The 23,665-nt window shown below is 42.9% G+C and overlaps 4 protein-coding genes across 5 annotated transcripts; 1 reads left to right on the top strand and 3 right to left on the bottom strand.

Annotated features, from left to right (window-relative positions):
• Positions 1-374: 374 nt before the first annotated feature.
• Positions 375-6,003, bottom strand: sf3a1 (splicing factor 3a, subunit 1). Its single transcript, XM_030060749.1, has 16 exons — positions 5,898-6,003; positions 5,702-5,784; positions 4,951-5,060; positions 4,652-4,859; positions 4,297-4,554; positions 4,117-4,191; positions 3,877-4,027; positions 3,414-3,610; positions 2,883-3,000; positions 2,449-2,756; positions 2,047-2,295; positions 1,742-1,949; positions 1,316-1,470; positions 1,097-1,198; positions 915-986; positions 375-823 (listed from the first exon to the last, which is right to left on the bottom strand). Exons 2-16 carry the CDS (start codon positions 5,747-5,749, stop codon positions 722-724), a joined length of 2,361 nt encoding a protein of 786 aa, XP_029916609.1. The 5' UTR covers positions 5,750-5,784; positions 5,898-6,003; the 3' UTR covers positions 375-721.
• Positions 6,004-6,090: 87 nt separating this feature from the next.
• Positions 6,091-6,342, top strand: ccdc157 (coiled-coil domain containing 157). The gene has a single exon (XM_030060655.1). It carries the CDS (start codon positions 6,091-6,093, stop codon positions 6,340-6,342), a length of 252 nt encoding a protein of 83 aa, XP_029916515.1.
• Positions 6,343-12,201: 5,859 nt separating this feature from the next.
• Positions 12,202-20,062, bottom strand: slc7a4 (solute carrier family 7 member 4). The gene is made up of 5 exons (XM_030061018.1): positions 19,959-20,062; positions 17,540-18,601; positions 16,700-17,406; positions 16,491-16,599; positions 12,202-15,079 (listed from the first exon to the last, which is right to left on the bottom strand). The coding sequence occupies exons 2-5, from the start codon at positions 18,519-18,521 to the stop codon at positions 14,862-14,864; spliced, it is 2,016 nt and encodes a 671-aa protein (XP_029916878.1). The 5' UTR covers positions 18,522-18,601; positions 19,959-20,062; the 3' UTR covers positions 12,202-14,861.
• A 1,077-nt stretch (positions 20,063-21,139) lies between these two features.
• Positions 21,140-23,091, bottom strand: dgcr6 (DiGeorge syndrome critical region gene 6). 2 transcript variants are annotated; one of them, XM_030060733.1, is made up of 6 exons: positions 22,932-23,091; positions 22,702-22,819; positions 22,397-22,557; positions 22,176-22,276; positions 21,448-21,588; positions 21,140-21,315 (listed from the first exon to the last, which is right to left on the bottom strand). In XM_030060733.1, exons 2-6 carry the CDS (start codon positions 22,809-22,811, stop codon positions 21,238-21,240), a joined length of 591 nt encoding a protein of 196 aa, XP_029916593.1. In that variant the 5' UTR covers positions 22,812-22,819; positions 22,932-23,091; the 3' UTR covers positions 21,140-21,237. The 2 variants fall into 2 exon arrangements, with proteins under 2 accessions (XP_029916593.1, XP_029916592.1); XM_030060732.1 differs by having other exon boundaries at positions 22,702-23,090.
• Between the last annotated feature and the right edge of the window lie 574 nt (positions 23,092-23,665).

Raw genomic sequence — 23,665 nt, forward strand, 5'->3', positions numbered from 1 at the left:
TTTTTCCACTGTGCACACTCACCGTATCATCAGCTAAGTCTGCTGACCCAACCCTGTCAAGTACCCCCTCCGCCCCACCAGACAGGATACAGTAGGTCTAGACTAGGATGCTATAAATTCTGCTCAGAGAAGCTTTTCTGCAATTTATGAAAACAACAAACAAGCTATGCAAATTGGTATAACTGGGTACATTTACAAGTAAATAACAAATATTGAAGGTATTGCTTATGACACTTAGTCTTTACCCCTAATCCATGTTTTCTGGTGCCCTTGGTGGTCTATAGACTAAGATCATGTGTCCCGAATTCAACCTTTGCTTGTGTCACTTATTCACCAGTTTTTAAGTTCCGTCATGATGAAGAAACAAAAATGGCAAAATGGGTTATTTTGATGTTTATTATTCTTTTATTACATGGATTAACACTACAGAGTTCTACATGTTCTTCAAAGGTATCAAATATTGTTATCATGACCTTGTCAATCTTGCAGCAACAAAACGGTGAAGCCATGCCTCCAGTGAGGGAACAATTTATATAGCACTCAGAGCAAGTAACATTACGAAAGGGAACACATTTAAAATATTGACTATAATTTTGACTGAAAACAAATGAAAACTATGTAAAGAATGAAACATACTTCTGAAAAATACACTGAAACATAAAACAGACATCCTGTGATGTGAAACCTTATTGTAGAGAAATTTTTCGTCTTGTTGCATGGCTCACTTCTTTCTCCCACCTCTCTCTTTCAATGCCAAATGAATGACTGAACCGTTGCTCATGTTGTAATAAGCCAGGGAGTTGGAGTCTTTGATGAAAATGCCCTGAAATGAGGAAAAGGTATATTACATTGATTAGTTATGTGCATCAAAGCAGATGACACACTCAATAAATCAAAAATATAAAAATGTTTACCTCATACTGTAACTTCTGTTTCCCTGCTGGCATGCCTGTGGCTTCATGGATTTTGACTTTAATAACAGACACCTGTGGAGAAATTTACACATCTATTAAAAAGAGATATCGGGTGCACTAGCCTATTCCACATACGTAAGAGTACATTTACAAAAAGAGGTATGATAGCAATATTTGCTCACCTGATCGGTAAGTGGGAGAGTGAAATTGAGCACTTGTCCACTCAGCTTCCATTCGGTCTTGTCCTGCATGTTGGGGACCTGCACTTTGACCGCCACAGGACCCTAGACAGTGAAAACATTATATAGCTTAAGTAAAAACAAACAAACAAACAAAAAAACACAATAAGAGGATGGGATGAACCATGGAAATAAGCCTGACACTTCAGTGCTCTAACATACCTTGTTTCTACGAAGGAACTCATCCTCTGGCATGAGGTTGTCCTCTGTCTTCATCTTCTTGTTGACTGGTTCATCCTCATGTGGTGGGGGTGGGTGGGACGGTGGTGCAGGAGCAGAGCTTGGAGGCTGTGGTACTGGAGGTGCAGGGACAAATGCTGGAAGAGGAGAAAGAATTAATGACTTTTAAATGGGTGAAATAAAAAACAAATTTATTGGCACTGCTCAGTTACAAAATCAGGAACAAGCATTCATTTCTCAAAAAGAATACACTGCCTGAAGTTCATCAGGAAAAGACAGTCTATTCTGTTAAACTGCTGAGAACAGACAGAAAAGAACCTAAAGTAATCTACTGTCCTTTTGAAATTAAACTGTTCTATTATTCATGTCTCTTGAATCGGACACCCAATAGCTGCTTGGAAAACTTACCAGCTGGAACAACCATGGGAGGTGGTCTGGGGGCCATGATGTGGGGTGCTGATGGCGGCATGGGCACCACGTTGATGCGAGGAGCATGAATCATGGGAGGCATAGGTGTTAGAACTTGTCCCGGGGCAAGGCGCACCACAGGGGCCATGGGTGGCCTCGGAATCACAGGTACAGCAGACAGGAGAGTGGTGCGCACTGGAGGTGGCATCTGTATAACAAATATTTTAATGGGTTATGAGATATACATATGGAAATAAATTTTACTTTTGATACAACAAACAGCTTTCTCAAAGGTAGTTACTTACAGATGGTGGCGGACGAGGCACTGTTGTAATAGGAGGATTGGGTTTCGGCAGACTGGGTGCAGAGGAGGGGATGGGAGGCGGGTGATGAATTTCACTGGGCTTGCTTGGGCCAATCTTCTCCTTATTATCGTCCTCTCCAACCAGCCCTTTGGCCTTGTGGATGGCCTCAATCTGCTCCTGCAAGGTGATGTTGGCCTGCGCTGCCTGCTGGGTTCGGGCCATGCTTCCTGAGTGGCCATCCCAGGTAACCTGGAAGAGATAGGGAACACAAACATTAAACGAAAGCACAACCAAATCAAGTCACGACAACTTTTGAAAATCCAAAGAGTAAAAACTAATTTTCCACTCATTTCACAAACTTCTAACCCAAAAGGTGAAATGTAACCTCATCTCTGTACTCACCTTCTCTTCAGGCTTCTGGATCTCTTCTTCTCCGATCTTCTTACCAATGGCTGTCTCCTCCACACCAAAGATATCAGTACGCCTCTCGGCCAGTTGTTTCAGACTGCTCTCAATATCCAGACCGGGGGCGTAAACTTCATCCTCGATCTGTCTCTCTCTGATGCTGCGGTCTCTTTGCTCTAGCCAGCGTGGGTCCAGCAGACCAATGCGCATGTGCTCCTGCATCTTACTGGCTGGGATCTTCTCTCCAGTAATGGGTGAGATAAGGTACTCATCTGGAGCTGCGGCCGAAGGCTGAGGCTTGGAAGCTGAGGGAAGAAGAAAGCATCAAGCACAAATGTTTCAGGAACATGAGGTTTACATGCATTATACATAGTGGTTGACTAGTACTGAGTTACATTTAGCATTCCTTCCTTTTGGCAAGTGTCTTTTACCTTTGGGGTCGTAGTCTTTGCGAATAATAACTTGGTCTGGAGTAGGGGGCAGTGGGGGTGGCATAGGGTTGTCTGGTGGCAGTGGTGCTTTCACACCCTCATCCTCATCATCAGATCCCTGATGAATGCAAGCAGGGAAGAAAATTTTTTATTACGACGTGGAATGCTTGCAGTACTAGAGTCCTGGACTCGAACCTGGTGCAAATACTAATTTTGATGACAGAACACAGACTTAAAAACCGATTACTACAAGTTGGCCACTGAGGACTGAGGAAAAACCTTTGCAGCATCATCCCAAGTTTGTACATGATCTTTTACATGGTTAACACAGTCACCCTACATGTAAACTTACACTTATATTAGGATATATAGGCTACATAGGCATGTGGCATATTAATTAACACATGGTACCTGGAGTGAAAATGTTGCCAAGTAAAAAAATGAAGATGGCTTTGTCACTTACTATTACACTAAAATGTATTTTGGTGGCTGATACCTAACACACAGGATTGCTTTTCAGTATGAACCTACCTCATCCATGTCTTGCACTTGTGTGTCCTGATCAGGCTGTGAGGGCTGGCCTTCTTCCCTGTCCTCCCGTTCATCCTCCTCATCCTCACTTTCAACCTCCATCTCTACCTCCTCGCTCTCTCCAAACTTCTCGTAGCGCTCTTGGATCAGGATACGCGCACCAAGCTCCTCTGGGGTGGTGGGCGGGGGGAAGTGACCTGTGGAATCACCAACAGACAATTAATTCTAGAAACAATCAATACTTGTTATTGTCACTTCTCATTTTTATAAACTTTTTACACCTTTTTCCCCATTCTATTCTCATTTCTTCTCATGGTTTTATTTTCTATTAAGTATATTTGTACTTCTTGCCAAGTGTTTTTATTGTTTATCATATGAAGTGTTTAACACCACTTTACTGTCTGTAGAGTACTCTGTAGAGCGCTACACAACAGAAGATTATTATTTCCAGGAATTCACCTACCTTGCTCATTGGGCTGGAAATCCACTGTCTCCACCACTACAAAGTCATGCCAGTCGATTTGGGCATATGCTACTCTTTCTTTCTCTCTTTCCTCTTCCTCCTTCTTCCTTTCACGCTCCTGGAACTTGGCCCACTCAACACGGTACCTAACCTGGTGGTTGTGCAGTAAAGATGTGATTCACACACGTAATGAGCTGTAAATATTTAAAGATGTTCTTAGTGAGAGTTTGCAGGGATTACCTGGTCCATCACCTCTCTTGGATTCTCAGCCTCTCGTTTGAGCTTCATCAGCAGGCCTTTGGGAGGGATAAGGATCTACAAATTTGACAAACAAGACAAAAACACAGATAAGCATCACTAAGCAAAGAAACAGTTACATTAATCTCAGAAGGGGGTAGGGGGCTGAGTTCTTTAAGTTACCTTAGTGTACTGCTCGACCAGCTTGGTGAAGTAGTTGAAAAGGCTGTGCTGTGGACGAAGGAAGTCAAACTGGTAGTTCCTCTGTTCTTTCTGCATGAGCTGAGTGAGAAACTGGCGGCCATTGCGAGCAACAAACTGGGCGGTCAGTTTGACGACGTCCAGATCAAATGCTGAGATTGATGGAGGATCAGCGATGAACTCAAACTCAGGAGGTGGTTCTTTGGGGACCACTGCCTCATGAATCACCTGAGACTGGACCTGTTGACAGGTTGGAGAAATAGTATCAGCTGTTCTTAGCAGTTAATTAATAACCAATTAGAAAGCAAAAGTGTACACTTAAATCTCTTTGTCATACTTTCTGAGGAAGCTGCTGGGACTGCTGCATGGCCTGCTGCTGCATAACCTTGGGCACAGCAGCAGACGGTTCCTGTGCCTTGCCCTCCTTGAATTCATTGACCTTGTGACGGTAGTAGGCATGGTATGGGTCATTGGGGTTGAGGAAATTAAACTTTGGATTGTTGATCTCATTCTGACGGATTCTTGCTTCAAACTCAGGCCCGTTCCTGTGGAATGACAAGGGAGTTAGCATTCTCCATGGCATCATACCAAATTAAATTCTAGCTGTATAAAAATTAACACAAACATAAATCTGACCTGGCAACAAAGCTGGCTGTCTTGTCAACAATGTTTCGGACCTCGGGAGGTGGATATATGATACCAACGATCGGTTTCGTGGCTGGAGTTTCTTCTGTCGGTTCATCATTCTGTTGACAAAAATAACATTCATTTCAGATTCACACTGTAAGACACACAAAAATAAGTAGCCCTGAGTATGAGCAAACTTCAAAGGGATCAAAAATTAAACTTAATCATCATACAGTGATTTGATTCACTACTTACAAGTGAGGTAGGCTAACCAACCATGACAATTGTGTTCAACGTGTCTAAGTAAGGATGCACTAAGGCAGCAAAGGCAAAACCTCATCTAGTGTCTGTGGCCCATAATCACTGCAGTGTTTTCATTCACATTAGCTGCTTTTCTACTCATTTTAGTTGAGCTAGCTCCTTCCACAAACGTTGACATACTTATTTTATTTTCCCCGAATTACGTTATAGTAGATTTAGCTTGACTTTAAGTTGTTGATGATATAATTTGTGAGTAAACTGCACACTATAGCATACAACATCTGGATAGGGGGCAAAGGGTATAACAGTCAAGACAGATATAACTATTGTGCGTTAGTTAGTATGCTAACCAATAGTTTAACCGGGCTGTTGACCCTTACGTTGTATCCCTGGTGATAATTTGTAAAACGAGACCACAGTATCAAATATCGCTATTTTGATGATGTAACGTTAACCAGCGTTAGTATGTTAGCCTGACTGCTAATGCTAGCAAAGTTACCTTGTTATTAGGCTCCGGCTGAACGATTTGAACGGGCCCGGGCGGCATGGCTGCGTCTCCAAGTGTTCCAAGTCTGAAATTACCTAGAAACACACACAGCAGTAAGAGTGTAAGTGCTTTAATTAGACACTTAATATTTTGGCATGTACACTATTTAAGACAGTTAAAAGTCTACATTTATTTGAACTGGACTTACTGCGTCGTGCTTTCGTTGACCCGCTCTGAATGGAGGTGTTTTACTTCCGGTATACCAAGCATTGTGGGACTTGAAGTCCTCTCTCGCAGTTGCTGTGGAGATGAAGTGTCAACAATTCAGCCGGAAACCTCCATCAGTTCACTTACATTTATTTTGAGTTCAGCAGGAGAGCTGGTACGCAGGCTTGTCGGAGATGAGTCAGTTGTTGGGTCGTCAGGACTGTGCTGAAAGCCTCCGGAAAGACCTGGTCGACCTTCAAGCGGCTGTTGTGGACGTCTTCTCCAGAACCGGGCCGGTCCGCGTCCCCTCCTGGAAGTTCCCGGACAAGCTTTCCTGCAACCTGGACTTGGTGTCGCTGCTGGAGCAATACGATTTTGTGGATGGGGAGGACGAATATAACCAGCACTCTCATATTGTTTTACTGGAGCTGGTGATTGACAGGTAATATATAATACTATCAGAATCAGAATCAGAATCAGAATACTTTATTGATCCCCAGGGGGAAATTACTTTTCGTTACAATAACAACTCCCACTCAAAGTGTAAAGTAAAAAGAGCAAATAGTCAAGAAAAATAAAGAAAGAAAGGAATATAAATATAAATATAAATATATAGAGAATAAAAAGAAAGAAAAAATATATGTACAAGTGCAAACATGGACAGGAGTTATTGCACTATAGGTTATTGCACACATATCACACATAGTCTATCACATTTTGAAAATCATCTTACAACGCTGTAATATTACTTTTCTTCCCTCTCACCCATCTCTGATCCAGACTCCTGCTTCTTCTGCAAAGTTTCAATGTTTATGCTGAGCAGCTGAGGATTGGTCAGAGGAAAGGACACACCCAGCAGAGAGGATGTGTATCAGTCGGTCTTGTGGTCAGGCACTACTGGAGTAATTTACTTCAGCTTGGCAGCCTAAAGGTAGGCATAAAACTGCCCCTCAGCAGGGCTTATGTCATATTAATTAATTATAACACTGAGCATCATCATTTTGCTTTGTGCTTATTCTTGGTTGTAATGCCCTCTTACTTCTGTCAGGACACCTTCCAAGACAGCCGAAAAGTGACAAAAACAAACACACGTGCCTGTGATGAAGCAGCATCAGTGTCATGTGTCTCCCCCCTCATGACCTCGAGCAGTGACTGCTACAGAAACTGCCAATCTGCCCTGTCCTCAACAAGCTCCTTTAAGTTTGTGCCACAGAGTCATGTCCATTTTGTACCAACCAGTCCCACCTACAGTGTCCCATGTAGTCCTAAAGCTGTATCCACTGATGCCCATAATGTGAGCTGCCAGACAGCCCAATCATCGCTCATCCCCTGTGATGCCTGTGATCAAGTTCAGTCCATTTTGAGACAGACGGGAGATGCTTTGGTAGAGCTGTGTCGGAGCGAGGGCCTGCCTTCCTCTCTGCAGCACTTCTTAGTGGCTGTGGAGGATGATCTGGAGCTTGGCCATCTGACAGCAAGAGATGTTGCCCAGTGGGCCAAAGAACAATGCAGGGACATGGGCCGACTGGGAAAGCACCTACAAGAGGTGCGGGGGACAGTGCAGCCTTTAAGAGGTAGACTAGCGGCAGCAGAATCAGAGCGGGACAGATTCAGGTGTCAGGTGGAAAGAGTGCAGGAGGAGCTCAAGCGGGAAATGTCAAAGCACCAAGCCAACATAATCCGGCTAGAGCAGTCACTGCAGGAGGCGCAGAGATCCATGAAAGAAACAGAGCAAAGGCTGCAAGAAGAACAACAGCAACTCAAGAGAGGTACAGTGACCCAACAAGTAAATGTGTTTGGAACTTATGGAGATCACCTTTTACTTCACTGTATATTAAAGGGCTGGGTATTGGCAATCATTTCCTAATTTGATTAGACTCCAGACCCAGGCTTAATATTATGTATTTTTCTGTCACAGGAAATCTGTCCTTTGAGGAGAGTAACTCCAAACTCAGAGAAGAGCTAGCTGCACAACATGAAACATTACATGTACTCGGTAAGAACACCTAGGATTTAGTTTACCTTCTGCAAGGCTAGCAGTCATACCCACATCTTACAGAGTCTTTACCTGAGCTGTATGCATGACAATACATTAATGTACTGCATGGCGGAACCTTGTGCTTTATGGCAGAGTGTGAGAAGAGAGAGCTGCAGGAGAAAGTGAAGAGCTTGCAGATAGAGGAAGAAGCCCGCTGTAAACTCGAGGAGAGGACCCAGCAGTTAGAGAAGCAAATCTCTGAAACACAGCTTCTTCTTGAGAAAGAGAGTGCCAAGTACCACAGTGCTTGTCATCAGCAACAGGTCAGTGTCATGGTTAAACATCATTAGTTATGTTTGGTTGCTGGAGGTCTTGAGAGTCAGACCCATGAACCGTCTCTGTTTCCAGTCAATGCTGGCCAAGCAGAAATCTCTGTTAGAAACAGTGGACGCTCTTGACCAAGAGTGTGAGGAGCTGCAGAAGCAGTTGGGAGAGAGAGAGGAGAGGCACACTGACCTGCAGGATCAGCTGAGACTCATGTCAGAGGAGAAGGAACAACTGCTGGCACAGTTTGCCCAACAGGAGGTACATGGAGAACTTAAGTCCCCGGTGGCTTCACTGTTTCATGGCCACTGCCATGTAATATTTAATAGCTCATTTTGGAGTGCTTTCTTTCACCAGGCCTTGTGCTCTGAGCTGCAGCAGGAGAAGCAGACTCTAGAAACGTACGTGGGTGAGCTGAAGAACACCGTGGCAGAACTGAGGGAAGAAGCGCATGATTTAAGGCAGAGGGAGAGGCTGCTGGTGGCTTTTCCAGAGCTCAGCCCACTGGCTCAGGTTCAACCTCAGAGTATGGAATGGTTTTTGCTTTGTCTTTTTCTATTTGCTGTTCAGCAGTATCAGCCGCTCCCTGTAATTACCTGGATTTATGTACATAAAACTCCAGTGCTTCATGTTATTTACATTCCTGAGAATCGATATATTGCTCTAGAGCATAGGGCGGTGTAAAGGGAGTGTCAAGATCAACACACTAGTGGTTGTACAGTGCACACCCATCAAAGTTAGATAGTTTCGATGGTACAGTATGTATTAGATTTATAAAATATACATGGAGCTCTACAACAACACTTATTTCTACATTTTATATATTTTTTTCAAAACAGAAGTGTGTTACACTTCTGTTTTGCCTGTTACTATCTTGAAGATGTTAATACACAATTTTATATTTGTATTTTAAAATGTTCTGATGTTCTTACAGCTTTGTTTAATCTTTACATTTTTTACTTGCACAGTGTCTACAGGTGCAAGCCCATGTGAAGCTGCTGTTTTTTTTTTTTTTTTTTTTTTTTTATTAAAAAAGAAATATTTATATATTGTGTGAGGGAGAGAAGTGGGCTTCACCCATGCAATTCATGTTTGCCGCCTGTTCAGCCAAGAAAATTTAAAGCCAAAACACCCACTCAAAACAGAGTGAGGTGGCCCATTCGAAATTGGGGAAATATGACTGGATTTAATACATTTGCAGGTATTGCAATTATTGTATGCTGTCGTTTCCCCCAACTTTGGATGTGCTATCTCACTCTTATTTCTTTAACAGTTGCATTTATCCTTTATATATTGCCATATGCATGTTCACCAGGTACAGGGAATGTGGTTTTGGATATGGAGCAGCAACTGCAGGCAAACTGTGTTCGAATCAGAGTGCTGGAGCAGGAGAACAGCACCCTGCACGGCAGTCTGGAGAGGCTGCGGGAGCGAGCGCAACATAATGCCACCACGGTAAGACAAGCGATCATATCATAATACAGTCTATATGAAGAACATGTCACTTTTGCAAATACATGCATTCATTTCTATTTGTGAATAACTAGTGTATTTGGCATCAGCAAACCTTGTTTTGTCATTTTCCCTCTTTTTATAACTGAAGGTTGCTATTCATTCACTTTTATTGACACCTTTTCAAAAGAACACCACCTCTCTTTGTTTTTTCTTTGATTAATTTTCACCACACATATGAAAGAATTAGAAAATGTTACACTTAGTCAAGGCATGTTGGCTATGGGCAGATGAACTTCATATTAAAATTTAATTGCCATACATTTCTCAACAGGAAACCTCACCTGAGCGGACACAAAGCCTCTCTCTGCCCAGCACACCAGCAGAGCAAAAACAGACCCACATGCCACAAACACAGAAGAGCCGCCTGTAAGTCTGCAGATGTCCTCTGGGTGATGTGTTGATGAAAATGTTAGAATTTAACATTTGTGAGCAATAACCACATGTCATGTTTCCGCTTCGTACTTCAGGCAGAGCAGCAGTGCAGCACAATGGGAATACGGGATGAGAAGGAGGCGAGCAGACAGAGGAGAACATGCTCCTCGGTCAGCTGGCTCAGGGGATCATGTGTCCTCTGCCGCCTCTGCTCTCTCTGCTGTGTCCGCTCCATCACTGCTAGTCCACCGTCACAACCTGCAGCTCGACACAGGCTCCACTGCTGCTAAAACCTACACCAAAACATGCCGTGCCTCCTTTCTGTCCCGCTCCAGTGGCTTGAATCAGAGGAAGAAATGAATCCTTAACGGCATAGCTGCAGCACAGACATTTCTGGCTTTGGAGAGAAGAACAACACAGCTGTGTATAAGGACTTTTGGCAACAACTAGCTGCATGTATCTCAGTGGCAGGTTTTTAAAAATTTATTTATTTTATTGTAACTCCTACATTAACCTGCCATTTCCTCTCAATTATCCAGTCCATTCCTAGGAGGGAAAGCACCTTTTTTTTTATTATTATTATTGTGGTGTTTCCAATGCCATTCAGTTTGTACAGTTTCCACATTTTGCACAGAGCTGACTGTAACTATCACACATTCCAAGATCATAGTTCAAAGTTGTAATGTCCAACTCTCACAGTGTGCGATGTGCATGTGACACTACAAAGAGGGAAGACTCCTGAGTACTTTGTTTGCTGTTGTTATGTATTCACGCTATTACCTGGGGATTATTAGTAATTTGTGATAACTGCCTCTCTTCCCGGTTACAATCTCATGTGAATATGGCATTAGGCTGCTGGATATGCAATCTCAAACATGATGTGAACACACATCCTACATAGTCAGTGGGTCACATGGCTCTGAATAAATGTTTGGGTAGCCTTCAACCCAAACATTCAGTGTCACACAAACAATCCCATGGCAGAGGTGCTGATTGCTCTCCAGAGCACTCTGAAGAGGGCGGGGAGTTTCCATAGCAACAAAGCTGCTCACAAGGCTCCTGCTCTTTTGAATCCACTGAAATTGAATTCACTTTTTGTGCTTGAATCTCTACAGGCATTTGTTATCTGTCAGAGACTCTGCCAGTTGCGCAGCAGTATCAAGGCCATACACAGCTCACTGCAAGTTATCCTGATTTGCAGTTTGTGTATTTGCATCAATCATCATGAAGCGTATTCCACAGAGGTAATTTGAGAACGCATGAGATGAGCTGTGTAATCTGAAGCCCGGAGTCTTTCCTTTTGTCAAGTTAAATATGCCTCTTATCTCTGTTTATGTGTTTAAATAAATTGGACTGGTGATAAAGTCAGAAAATATATCCTCATATCTGTGAACACCTAATTAACTGAGACATTATTCATCCCCTCAGTATCAATGCACTAATCTCCTACCTTTGCTTAATAACTTCACACCTGATCTATCCTTTCATCCAGTCAAAAGACAGTTTATGACCTGAGGGTTAATCCTTAAATTGAGTTAACAATACAGCCGGGTCATCAAGCATGTAATTGAAATTAGTCTTATGCTTTCTCCAATGACATAAATGTCACTAAATGTTATATCAACCTTATGCTTGGGAAGGAAATTAATTTATATTGAGTATTAAATGTGAAATTAAGCCATGATAATCGAGTTCAGTTGGTTCACTTTGGCTAATTATATTTAGTGTGATTAACTGCTGAAAAGGACTAGGACATGTACAAATGTGTTCGTATTAGAGAAAAGCCTGCTGCTGTCTACTATGTCTGCTAACACCGAGAATGAAAACAAGTCATATGACCATGTTTATGCATGTCAGTGTCCTGTTTTTGATGGCATCCATTTATATGCATGTGTCACAGTGTTTCATTTCTCCAATGAAAAACAACACAATGGATTCCTGGTGAAAGCGCTGACTCAAAGGCACTGCCATGATTCAATATTTAAGAGTTTCAGGAGTTGAATTTGGTCACACAACTTTCATTACTCCTGTATTTCAAATTCAACACAAGGTTATTCTTTCAGGTCAGATTCTTGTCAGAGTGGCCCACAATTTAAATTCATGTAAATGCTGCTTCAAAACATTTATTTTTCATTATTAACACAGTCTTTTTCACTTTGTACAGACATACACTTTAACAGAAAGAGTTGAGATTTTAATGTGCCAGTACAGAGTACAATACTATTCAGAAGTAAGAAAAGAATCAGAAAACTTACATAACTGTGCTTTCTGGCACAAAAGAGACAGAGACGGTAATTCAAAGAGGTGAGAGAACGTTCAGCTTGCCAAAAGCACCACAGTGTCAATTCTGTCACTTGCCCCGACATCAAAAATGTAGCGGAGACTCAAAATTACAGACATGTAGTTTTCAAACAGTGTGCAAAGTTATACAAAAAAATCCCTTGAACATAACTGTGTTTTTTTCAGAATCACACAGCAATGCCACCCATATTCTATTCCAAGTTTGTACACTGATTCTTTCGATTTTGTGATACTGTTCTGTATGCTAGATTTTTATCAAATACTGAAATAAATACAAGTAAATCTGTGCTGATCAGAAAAAAAAAAGTAACAACTGAAATCCTTCAGACGAAAATCACGTATGCTTTGGAAATCACTCTGCATTGATTAGAACATTTTTAAGGCCATCGGTTTCTCGTGTGTCACATACAAACATGCTAATGGTGAAATAAATAAATCAACATAAGGTCAAGTGCTGGGGTACTTTTATCAAGTGAAACACAAAGATGAGACATGGAATTAACGGTAAAGTTGATAATAAAAAGGCAAAGAGAGCCTCATGCTCACTTATTCTTACTGATGTTTACCAATTTAAGCCATGAGACTGTTGTCTCGATGACAGTGAGAGTAATGCCGCACTGTGACTGAGTGATCTCACATGTGTGCACGTCTATAATCTAGGTCAAACTACAGACTAGCCGCAGGGATGGGAATTGCTGCAAATCTGCCGGATTACTGAGGCCTCCGAGGGATGAAGCACAACCCATACTTAGCAAAATAATGTTCCCTTGCCAGCCAGTATCGTACCCACTGCAGACATCCAGGCAGTTGGTTTGTGCTTGCTTTATATATCAAACAATCTAATTATCTCTCAGGTAATCTCAGGAAAGTAAGGATATACCCATTTAACAAGAGCTCAATAATCTGTGCTTTGTATCTAATCTCATGCCAACATGGAGCCAGGAGAACGGGCAGCTGTGTGGGAAAACCCTGCAGAAGTGCAAGATCCGTGAGACAAAAGAGAACAGGGTCATGGGATGAGAGTTAGGGGATTAAATGAAGGATCAAATTGCCTAGTCACCTAATTAAAAAGGGCAACACAAATTACTGATGGAAACTATAGCGCCAAAGTACATGCAGAACCTGGTGCTCTTTCATTTAACACACATACTGATTAACAAAGATGGCAGGCAGCGAATCAATACACACACACACACACACAACACTGGTGCTAACGCTTACAGGTGAAATGTAAACACAAAATATTCATAATAGTAGAAAAACAAAGAAATGCCTTAACATATTTGATTAAGTAAGAGGCTGCTGCAGGCAGGGCAGTTATGTGGGAATCAAAGGACAGAGATGGACTTAAGAAGATCAAAAAGGTCAGGGTCCATAAGAGGATGCACATGACTAAGAGCCCCGTAGTGTCTCCTGAAGCTTTAGGGAGAGTGAGAGTTTGAGAAAAAGGGCAAAAATGTAAACTGGCATACATTTTGTACATGAATGTGAAAGTTTATGCATTCCTCTGCTTGACGAAAAAACATGCAACAAAAAAACTGATATTATACCCAGGATGATTTGGGATAAAATTCTGAGTGACTGTTGATTTTCCAGCTCCAAATGTTCCTTAATTAATTAAAAAAATAATAATAATAATCATCCACTGAGTATATTTGACTAAAAGTACAGTTTGTCACAAAGAAAGCACCATATTACTTACAAACACACTTGGATTTTGACAAACTGTAGAGGAAGGACCAGAGTTGGTTACGTTACTGGCAAGGATGCAAGAAAAGCGCTGGTTTTGAAAGGATATACCACAACTTTGATGCTAGGAGATAAAGGACAGTAATAAAGCTCTCTACGTTCCAGCATTACAAGAGATACAAATATGCTTCACAAAGAGACAGAGAGCGTGCATCCCATCTTGTGGTGTGCTTACATAGGCAGAGCAAGAAATCAAGACTTCACAACAAAAATCTCCATCTCACCAAGTCACCGAGTCTCATACTCGGTCTTAAAATGTGTTTTTTTCTCCAAACAAGTGGAAAAAATCTGCCAAGGGGGACAGATAATCCCACGTTTTGTTGTTGTTGTGGTGGTGGTGGTTGTTTTTTTGTTTTTTTTTAACCAAATCATCTTGTTTCCAGAATTTTGAATCAAGTGTAATATCCTTGATAGCAACAGGCTGATCTGGCCTATTCTGCCATGTTTTAACATTTTTAGACTTGTTCCCAGAAAACAAGTTAAACTGGATTATCTCATCCCGCTGGCACATTTTTTCACACAACAAAATTTTAAACTGAGTATGAAATGAAATGACTTGTTAAGATGGATATTTTTGCAGTGTTGTGGCAGTATACATAGTGTCAGGCCAGTCACACGCTTAAAGGAGTGAAATATAGAGAGTACAGTCATAATATTACAGCGCATGAGTGGGAGCTGACAGATAATATTGGCCCACTGCAGTGACTACGTATGGCCGATTACACATCATCTTTTTCCAGGATATTCCTCATCCGCCGTCGAGGCAATGGAGGGGTTGATGTGGGCCGACGTGTCCACCTGTCCATCTGGCTGGACAGACTGAACTGTCTCTACCAGGCTGCCACTGGGAAGCACCACGTACCTGGCCGCCATGTCTTTGGGCTGCAGCTCCCGATGGCCCTCCTTGCTGTGCCAGATCCCATAGCCAAAATAAACAAACAGACCTACGGAAGACATAAGACACTTAGAATACACACACGCACAGTCCTGGGAATATTGTGTCTTTGAATCCAGACTTGAGTTTGAACTAGGGACGTGATCATCTAAGACAAAGGCTGTACATCTTTTCCCTACATGTGGTGGGACCTGATTATCAAAATAGGTTATCTGTGTATGTGGTGAGCTGTGGCAGGAGCTCAAGGTTCGTTAACTCAGCCGCGACATTGAGCCCACGTGAATGTAAAGAATCCCCAAACCTTCCGGAAAGTAATCATCTTGACAGCTGTGGCCATGACTCAAGCTTTGTGGTACGCACTTTCTCTGGAGAAACAGTTTCTACAAGAGAGCTTAGCCAGACTTTGTCAAGTAGAATATTTCACGGCGGTGCAGCTTGTTAGCTTGGTGCAGTCAGACAGGTGTGTTTAAATGGTTTACCCGTCCAGAGAAGCACTAAGCTAATGTAGCTAATCATGTTTCCCCGCTGATCCCCTTTGCTGACGGGGCATTAACTCTGTTTGACCATCATCCACATCCTCAGAGACGGAGGGCAAGACATTTTTCTCTGTCCCTTTTAGGGTAGGGAAACTGCTTGCTTAGCTCGACGATGTAGATGTATTGTCTACAGAGTTTTACCAGAAATAGAACACAGACTAAACCTGAGATAACATTTGTTTCCTAAGATAGCATTTATTTCTCAAGTGACATATTAGTTTGTCCTCCTATAACCAATTTGTCCTGAACAACAAACAGGTCAGCATTTGTGTAGAGAGTAAATTATCTACTGTAAACCCAATGCACACAGTACATCAGTACACGCTTTATTGCCCACACATTATGTACTGCTAAGGTGATCTCTACTTACTACTAGTGGTCAACATATAGGGTTTTTTCAATGGCCGATGTCAATGCCGATATTTTGAGAGCAGACGGTGGCCGATGGCTAATATATAATGCTGATATCATGATGCTATTTGTTTTTGCATCTTATAAAATACATAATAATAAATACATAATAATAAATGAGACCCAATTGCTGCATTTTAATGAATATTTGTATAATATCTCTGTTTGTTTGTCCAATGGCAATCAGAAAACTAAACTTTGAAAAAAAAAACAACAACTTAGGAATGAAAATTAAACCAAATTTTAGAGCACTTAACAACAACAGCAGCATATCAGCAGATAAAGGGAAGTGCTGACACTATGCCACAGCAGGCTCTGACAAGGCTGCCTGCACACGTGTCTACAAACAATTTTTATCGGCCTTGTGAGCTCAGATATCAGCTAATGGCAATTACTTCAAAATTCCAGACACTGTCCCAATTAATCAGTCTATCTCTGCTTACTGCCGGTATTTTTCAAAAAGTGAAGAAAAAAATGGCTTATTGTTTATTTTGCAAGAGCATGCTTCCTTACCTATGGCGATCCATACGGTGAATCGAATCCAGGTTAGAGGACTGAGTTTCAACATGAGAAATATATTAAAGAGGATACTGGCACTTGGAATCAGTGGAACCAGGGGCACCTAGAAAGACAAGTAAATCAAAGGACATCAGTCGTATTCCTGACATAAGTCATATAATTTCTCACAATAACAATTTCCTCCACATGAATATGTACCTTACCTGGAAGGTTTTGTTGTTGGTCTGAGGCTCATGAGCCCATATTAGCAGCATGCTGAGGATGTAAGCTAAGCTAAAAATCACCAGCAGCATCGAGAAGCTCCAGAGAGGCAGCTGCAGCTGATTGTTTCCAAACTCCACCACAGCACAGAGGGATACTGAGCTCACCATCAGAGCCAGCACAGAGAAGGCCACCACCTCCCCTGGCTCAAAGTCGCCCAGCAGCCGGCCCAGGTATGGTTCCCAGAAGGCCTTCAGCTGCCCCACCCCGCGGGGCTCCTTCGTCTTCTGCCTCTCCACCAACTGGAGCTTGTCAGAGAAAGACTCGTATTCCTTCAGCTCCCCGCTGTCCTCTGTTATGGTTTGAGACTCTGAGGGAGCGGGGGAAGGCTCGGCATTAGGGTTGGGAGATGTGGAAGCGGTGCCCTTGGAGCTTGTTTTCTCAGGCTGGAAGCGCAGCACGATGACACTGGCCGCCACAAAGGTATAAGCTAGGAGGGTGCCAATGGACAGGAACTGGACCAAGGCCTCCAGGTCAAAGATGAGGGCCATGGTAGCCATGAGGATTCCAAACACCACAATAGCATTGACAGGGACTTTGGTGACAGGATTGACTCTGGCGAAAATGGAAAAGAAGAGCCCATCCTCTGCCATGGCATAAACAATCCGCGGGAGGGAGAAGAGGTTACAGAGCAGGACAGTGTTCATGGCTAGAGATGGAAACAGAGAGGCATTATTATCTACAGTTGCTTACCAAACTAATATAACAGCATATCTATTTTATCATTTATAAGTATACACCCTTACAGATAACACTTATCAGTGACAGAGAGCGACACTCACCACAGATGGATCCGACTGCCACAACAACTCCTGCCCAACTATAACCACGGCGAAAGAAAGCGTCTGCCAGAGCTGAGTTGGGGTCCAGCGTGTGCCAGGGTACCATGAGTGTGAGCACTGTAGAAACCAGGATGTAGGCCACTGTTGCCAAACCAAGGGAGATGGCAGTGGCGATGGGAACAGCTTTCTGCGGGTTCTTCGCCTCCTCACTTGAGGATGCAATTACATCAAAACCCACAAAGGCGTAAAAACACGTGGCTGAGCCTGCCAGTATTCCAGATAGCCCGAAAGGGGCGAAGCCTCCCTCTTTCTGGCTCCAGTTGGCTGGTTCAGCCAGTACAAAGCCAAACACCAGGATGAAAGCTATGACACCCATGCTAATGGTAGAGAAGATGTGGTTGAGGTAAGAGGACACTTGAACTCCAAAGGAAATGAGGAAAGAGGCCACTACTAGAATCCCTGCTGCAAGCACATCAGGATAATGGGCGAGGAAGGGCACATTCCACTGCATAATGTGTGTCTCAGTAAAGTTTTGGATGGCGTGGTTAAAAATGGAGTCCAGGTAGCCACTCCATGCACGTGCCACAGCAGCACCCCCTATCATGTTCTCCAAAATCACATTCCAGCCAATAAGAAAGGCCCAGATCTCTCCCACAGAGACATAAGTGAACATGTAGGCAGATCCTGTTTTGGGAATGCGCGCTCCAAACTCAGCATAACAAAAGGCAGCCAATAATGAAGCAATACCTGCAAAAAGGAAGGATATGATGACAGCAGGCCCAACCATGTCTTTGGCCACGGTGCCAGTCAAAACATAAAGCCCAGAGCCCACCATGCCACCAACACCCAGCAGAGTCAGGTCCAGGGTGGACAGGCAGCGTTTCAGCGATGTGGCCATCATGTCATCATCCAGCGTCTTGAGTCGATTCAGCTTCTGGCAGAGGCGCACCGCGGGTGCACAGCCACGTGTACAAGTTGCCATGGCTACACAGTTACACAGCAGCTGGGCAGGATGGTGTTGCAAGGCTCACACTGGATCCATTCCCTCTTTATACAGCTGACCTGCAAGACAGAGCATAGGCCCGGTTTTGATTAGTTTACACTGCAAGACAGGAAAAGTAAGCCAGCTCCAGGTTGAGGTGGTCTGACTTGTGTGATCAGCAAATATTCTTCTTCCAGAGCCCTGTGGCAACTGAATGAAGGTTGAAATTATTATATTTTAGACATTTAAGTGAACAAATTACAGTAATTGTGCAGGCGGCAGTCCATTAGCTTGGTCAAACAATCTCACAGGGATACAGGGCTGCTGATTGGCATGGATAAACCTTTGTGAGGATCCACCCCCACTGTATGGCCTTTGTTACAGTCTCACTGGTCTCACTAGCCACAAGGCAATCAGGCCTCAAGACAAATGATCCCTGCCTCATTACTGTCTGTCTTACTATAATGACATTTGGGGATACTCATAGCTTCCTTAGAAATTGTCCTAACCTTTGTTCGTGTACAGTATAATGGAATGGAAGTGAGTAGGTAAAGTATTTTGATAATATTTACTAATACAAATGATAGTGATGTTGGAACAAATAACAGCTATTATCAGTTTACCAAGAAGTTTGAAACAGCCCCTAAGTGTATGTACTTGGTAACTGTAATAACAAAAGAGCGTTGTATTATCCTATGTACAGCGGTTGGGTTACGGTGTAAAGAGCACATTTACTCCCTACAAATCATAATAAAGATTTTTTTTTTTTCAATACGGCCTCTTGCAAACCCACAGCACACTCATGAAATACTAAAAGGCCAAGACACGTCATGTGAAACAGCCTAAGGTGCGGTAATGTCACAGGGCTGCTTAAAATACAATGACGATCAAAGATAAGGCTTATAATTTTCTTTCCTCGTAAACAATATGCTCAGGCTGTAAACCAGGTAGAGCAGGAGGCCGCAGTTAACTTGGTATTCATCTGGATGCAACATCCGATGCCTCGGCTCGGTGGGCATATGGCGACGAGCCTACAGGATGTCTGTTATAATTACGTAACGCTTTATTCCCCTTTAGAAATAAAACGAGCGCCGCAAACTAACCTGACCCATATAGGCAACACATTCACAGGAGCTCCCATATCAGTGTCGGCGGCAAAAAAAAAAATCCAGGAAAAGATAGATGACGGCCTGGATACACGCCGCTGTTAATGTCTTATAAATAATTCACAACAAAATGGGAACGCAACGCCAAATCGGATAGTTTAATGCGTTACTTTTATCCTGGATGAGGCTGCATACGTTGAGCTACATTGCAGTTTTAATTCTCGGAGGCAGCGGTATTGAATTTCACCAGCCCTGCGCACTCTTCATTCCCTTTGTAATCCGAAAAAGAAAAACGACAGTAACCATATCAGAAACATAACCATTGCTTTACCGTTGTCACTCAGTGCTGCTCATCCGTGTTGCGGGTCCGGGGAGCATCGTATGATGCAGCAGAAGGTGTGAGCACAAATGACACCAGCATGTAGGGAGCTGGGGCTGCTTCTTAAAGACACAGGAACCTGCCTCCGCTCGCCAGGAGTCAGGTGGTCTACCCACCCCAGTTGTATCCGGACAGGATGGGTCTCAGAGTAGGGGCCGGGGGACAACCAGGGGTCCCAAGCTAAATGATGAACTCATTAATATGGAGCACTAGAAATGATCCCAGCTAAGCAATGCATATGGATGCCTATTCCGATAAGAGATTTTACTTTATTTGTGAAACAGAGATTTACATCCCGAATTAAAACGAACAGAAGTGAATGCCTTTTCATCCTCCATCTATTTTCCCATATTCGTGTTTTTTTTTTTTTTTCCCTAATCAGTGTCACGGGTGGGGTGGAGCCTATTCCAGCATGCACTGGGCTAGAGACAGACATTTCCATCAGCTGCTGCTAAATTAGTTATAAAAGACAAAGGCATTTTTTTGAGACTGTACAAATTTATTTTATGAAAATAGATTTTACCACACAGTCTGAAGATTACTTACAGAGGTAATTCCTTTCCGATAATAAAATGTCAGTGCAATAGTTCTAATCTGAGGTGGGTAAATCTGCTTAACAACAATACACACACCAGCAATAAATTACTCCTATTCTCCATGCATGGTCCTGACTGCTTCAGATGTATCAGGGTGCCATGGTGGAGAGACTGTCCCATTACTGTAAGGTCACAGCATCAACTACTGAAATCGCAAATGTGTGTTTAAATGCCCTTGAGCAAGACACTGATCCCATACATGCTCCATGAACAGGCTGAGTCCGCAAAATCACTGCTGAAATGTACACAAATGTTTCTCCAAAGGTTCTGTGAGGAAACAAATTCCTAATTGCAGTGTAATATGGCAATGGAGCACTCAAACTTCCAGAAATTGTCCCCGCCTCCTGGTCGTTGAGCTCTGTCCCAGATCACGATACCTCTTACTTATATCCTCTGGGCTGAGTAAACAGCAGCCATCTCTGGAGGACTTTACGTAAGGACGAGGATTTCATTCGGGATGAGAAATGACTTAACATTTCCTGAACTTGTTGTTACTTAAGGAGAGGAGTGATACTAGAAGGCAGCACACAACAGGCAGGAGAATCTCACAGTTAATGGAGTAAGAGCTTATTCTGTGGCCATTATATGATGTAGATTTTTTTTTTTTTTGCTGTTGGCACAGTTAGGTCTCCTTCTCATATGCTTCCTGACTGTGACTCCTTTTGCTGAAGCTTGAGGATCAGCTCAAGTAGGTTCATCTGCATTGTCAGCTCCTGCAAAGAAACACAGACATTTCCAGTTATTCCATCCATCGCCACCTACTGGACATCTACCGATATCACAGCATACACATTTACAATGCTTTTTTTTTTTTTTTTTCCAAGTAGGTGTGTATGGAGGAGAACCTGAGGATTAGTGGTGATGTAAAACCCAGGGACTCCAGCCTTCTCCAGGGTGTTCTGTTGGTCTATCACCTTTTGGTCCATTTCTGCCACAATCTTCTTATCCATCATTCTTTGCTCATCTCGCACACGAATTTCCAGAGCCTGAGGACCAAAAAGCACCATAGTAAGAAAATAATTTATTATTTCTTATTTATTTATAACTATTATAATCCACCACCATATGTGCCAAACAACATCCAAACCATGAGCACAAGCCTGCCTATCAGACATAACAGCTCTAAAACATAACTTAGGCACATCTAAGGCACATGCTGTGGATTTAACAGAAAACAAATCGGGGTATTCTGCAGACACTTTTAAGAAAAACCTTTAAGATTGTGATGTTGTTTCATTTTCCACCTCTCCCAGGTCACACAGGTGACCCTCTCTATCCTCCTGTGGAAGTGAATGGAAATGTCTGGTTTCTACCACCAGAGGCAAGATACCACATCTCAGCTGGGCAAAGACACATCTCTGTGCTCTGGTCAGGTTAAGGGTGACAAAGGGCTCTGAATGGTAAACACTCTTAATCACAGCATACGTTCTCTATTTTGGTTAGCACAATACTTCTCCTGGTCATTTGTGCTTATAGTTAACACTATGTATAAATACTACATAATGTATTTCCATTTGTTCAGTATGCAGCTTGTGGTTTCAACATGGAATAAATCAATTTCTCATTGTCTTACCTCTACCTCCCCTTGCTGATTTGTTTTGAGAAGAGCGAGGTTGTGAGACTTGCAGGACTGCAACGCCTCTTTGTGCTTCCGCGCCAACTCTTGTTTCAGAGCTGTGCACGAAAAAGACAAGTCAGGAAACATCAATCAAAACAGCAGCAAAACCAGATCAGCACTACGGCACACGACCTCTCACACAGCATAACTTGTTTTCTGTGGGCCAGAGGACAAACCTTGATGTTCACAGTGCAGCTTCTGCCTCTGGTTGTACAGATTCCTCTCTGTGAGGTGCTGGATGTCCAGGAGCCCCTGCACGATCTCGTACACTGTCCCGTCTATGAGAGCCAAGGCCAGGTCACTCAGTGTGTTGTAGGACAGGCGCTGCTGAAAGGAGCTGACCACACAGCAGACACAAACACATGTAATGTAGGGCATATTAGATATTTCGTGGTGTTCACTTTGGTAGTTGACATTTTCATGCTGTCACTCCACTGCCTTCTTTCACTAAAGGCTGGTCTGGATCCTACTGTGCTGTTACCTTGGCAAATCTTTGACGAGGGTTTGTAGTTCAGACAGTAAATAATAGTGTCTCTCCTGTTGTTTGGTGGAATCACTCAGTCCGTCGACGGCTCCGGGATAAACAGCCATCTCTTTGCCTAAACAGACGATAAACACGCACCAAATGACTGATGTTCGCTCTAACTTTAGTCAACAACACAATGAGACTCAGCGAGCGTTTTAACCAGCCTTGGTTAGCAAGTCCGAGACCTTATTGTTCCACCTGCCAGTTTTCTAATATCTGTCATGGGTTTACATGTTACACCAACTGGAAAGAAATACACTCATTGTATTTGTTTATTAGCTGTAAACAAAAGTATCCTCCACTCTCCATCCTACGAAGACGCTTCAGCGACGAAAGGACCCCGCAAGGCTGTCTGTCTTAACGCCTGCCTGTAATCCCACCCGCGCCCAACCAAACGAGATTCGTTTGGCGCACATTTATCTTTAAGGTGTGAGCAACACTCAGACATTCAAAATATTCTATTTATACTCTCGTATTTATTTAGAGCTAAAGCGCAACAGCGCAAGCGTAAATCTCAAGATGCTAGAGACTACTGAAGTTCATCATGATGCAGTGAATCAAAATTTCCACCAGATGGCGCGCACTGCCAGGAAAGCGCCGCTGTCACTGAACTGAATAACATCAGTAAGAAATCTACAAAGGCCAATTACAGCAATTAAGGACGGAGCAAGGAGGGTTTGAATTACGGTGTTATGCAAGAGTGGAGGCAGATCTGGCAACACGTTTCCTCTAATGATGTAGATCTAGTATTCGTTTTTCTCAATTTCTTTCTTCAAAATGGGATTTTGGGATCTATCTATTTGTCCCCGTGGAAGCCCGACACAGAATAAAATCTACACTGCTACAACTAGAAGCACACTTGTCCTCACTCTGTAACCTATTGGACTGGACTGGACAGGCGCCAGTATTGCGCACAGAC

Source organism: Myripristis murdjan, chromosome 9 (genome assembly GCF_902150065.1).
Source record: "Myripristis murdjan chromosome 9, fMyrMur1.1, whole genome shotgun sequence".
Classification (NCBI taxonomy): Eukaryota; Metazoa; Chordata; class Actinopteri; order Holocentriformes; family Holocentridae; genus Myripristis; species Myripristis murdjan.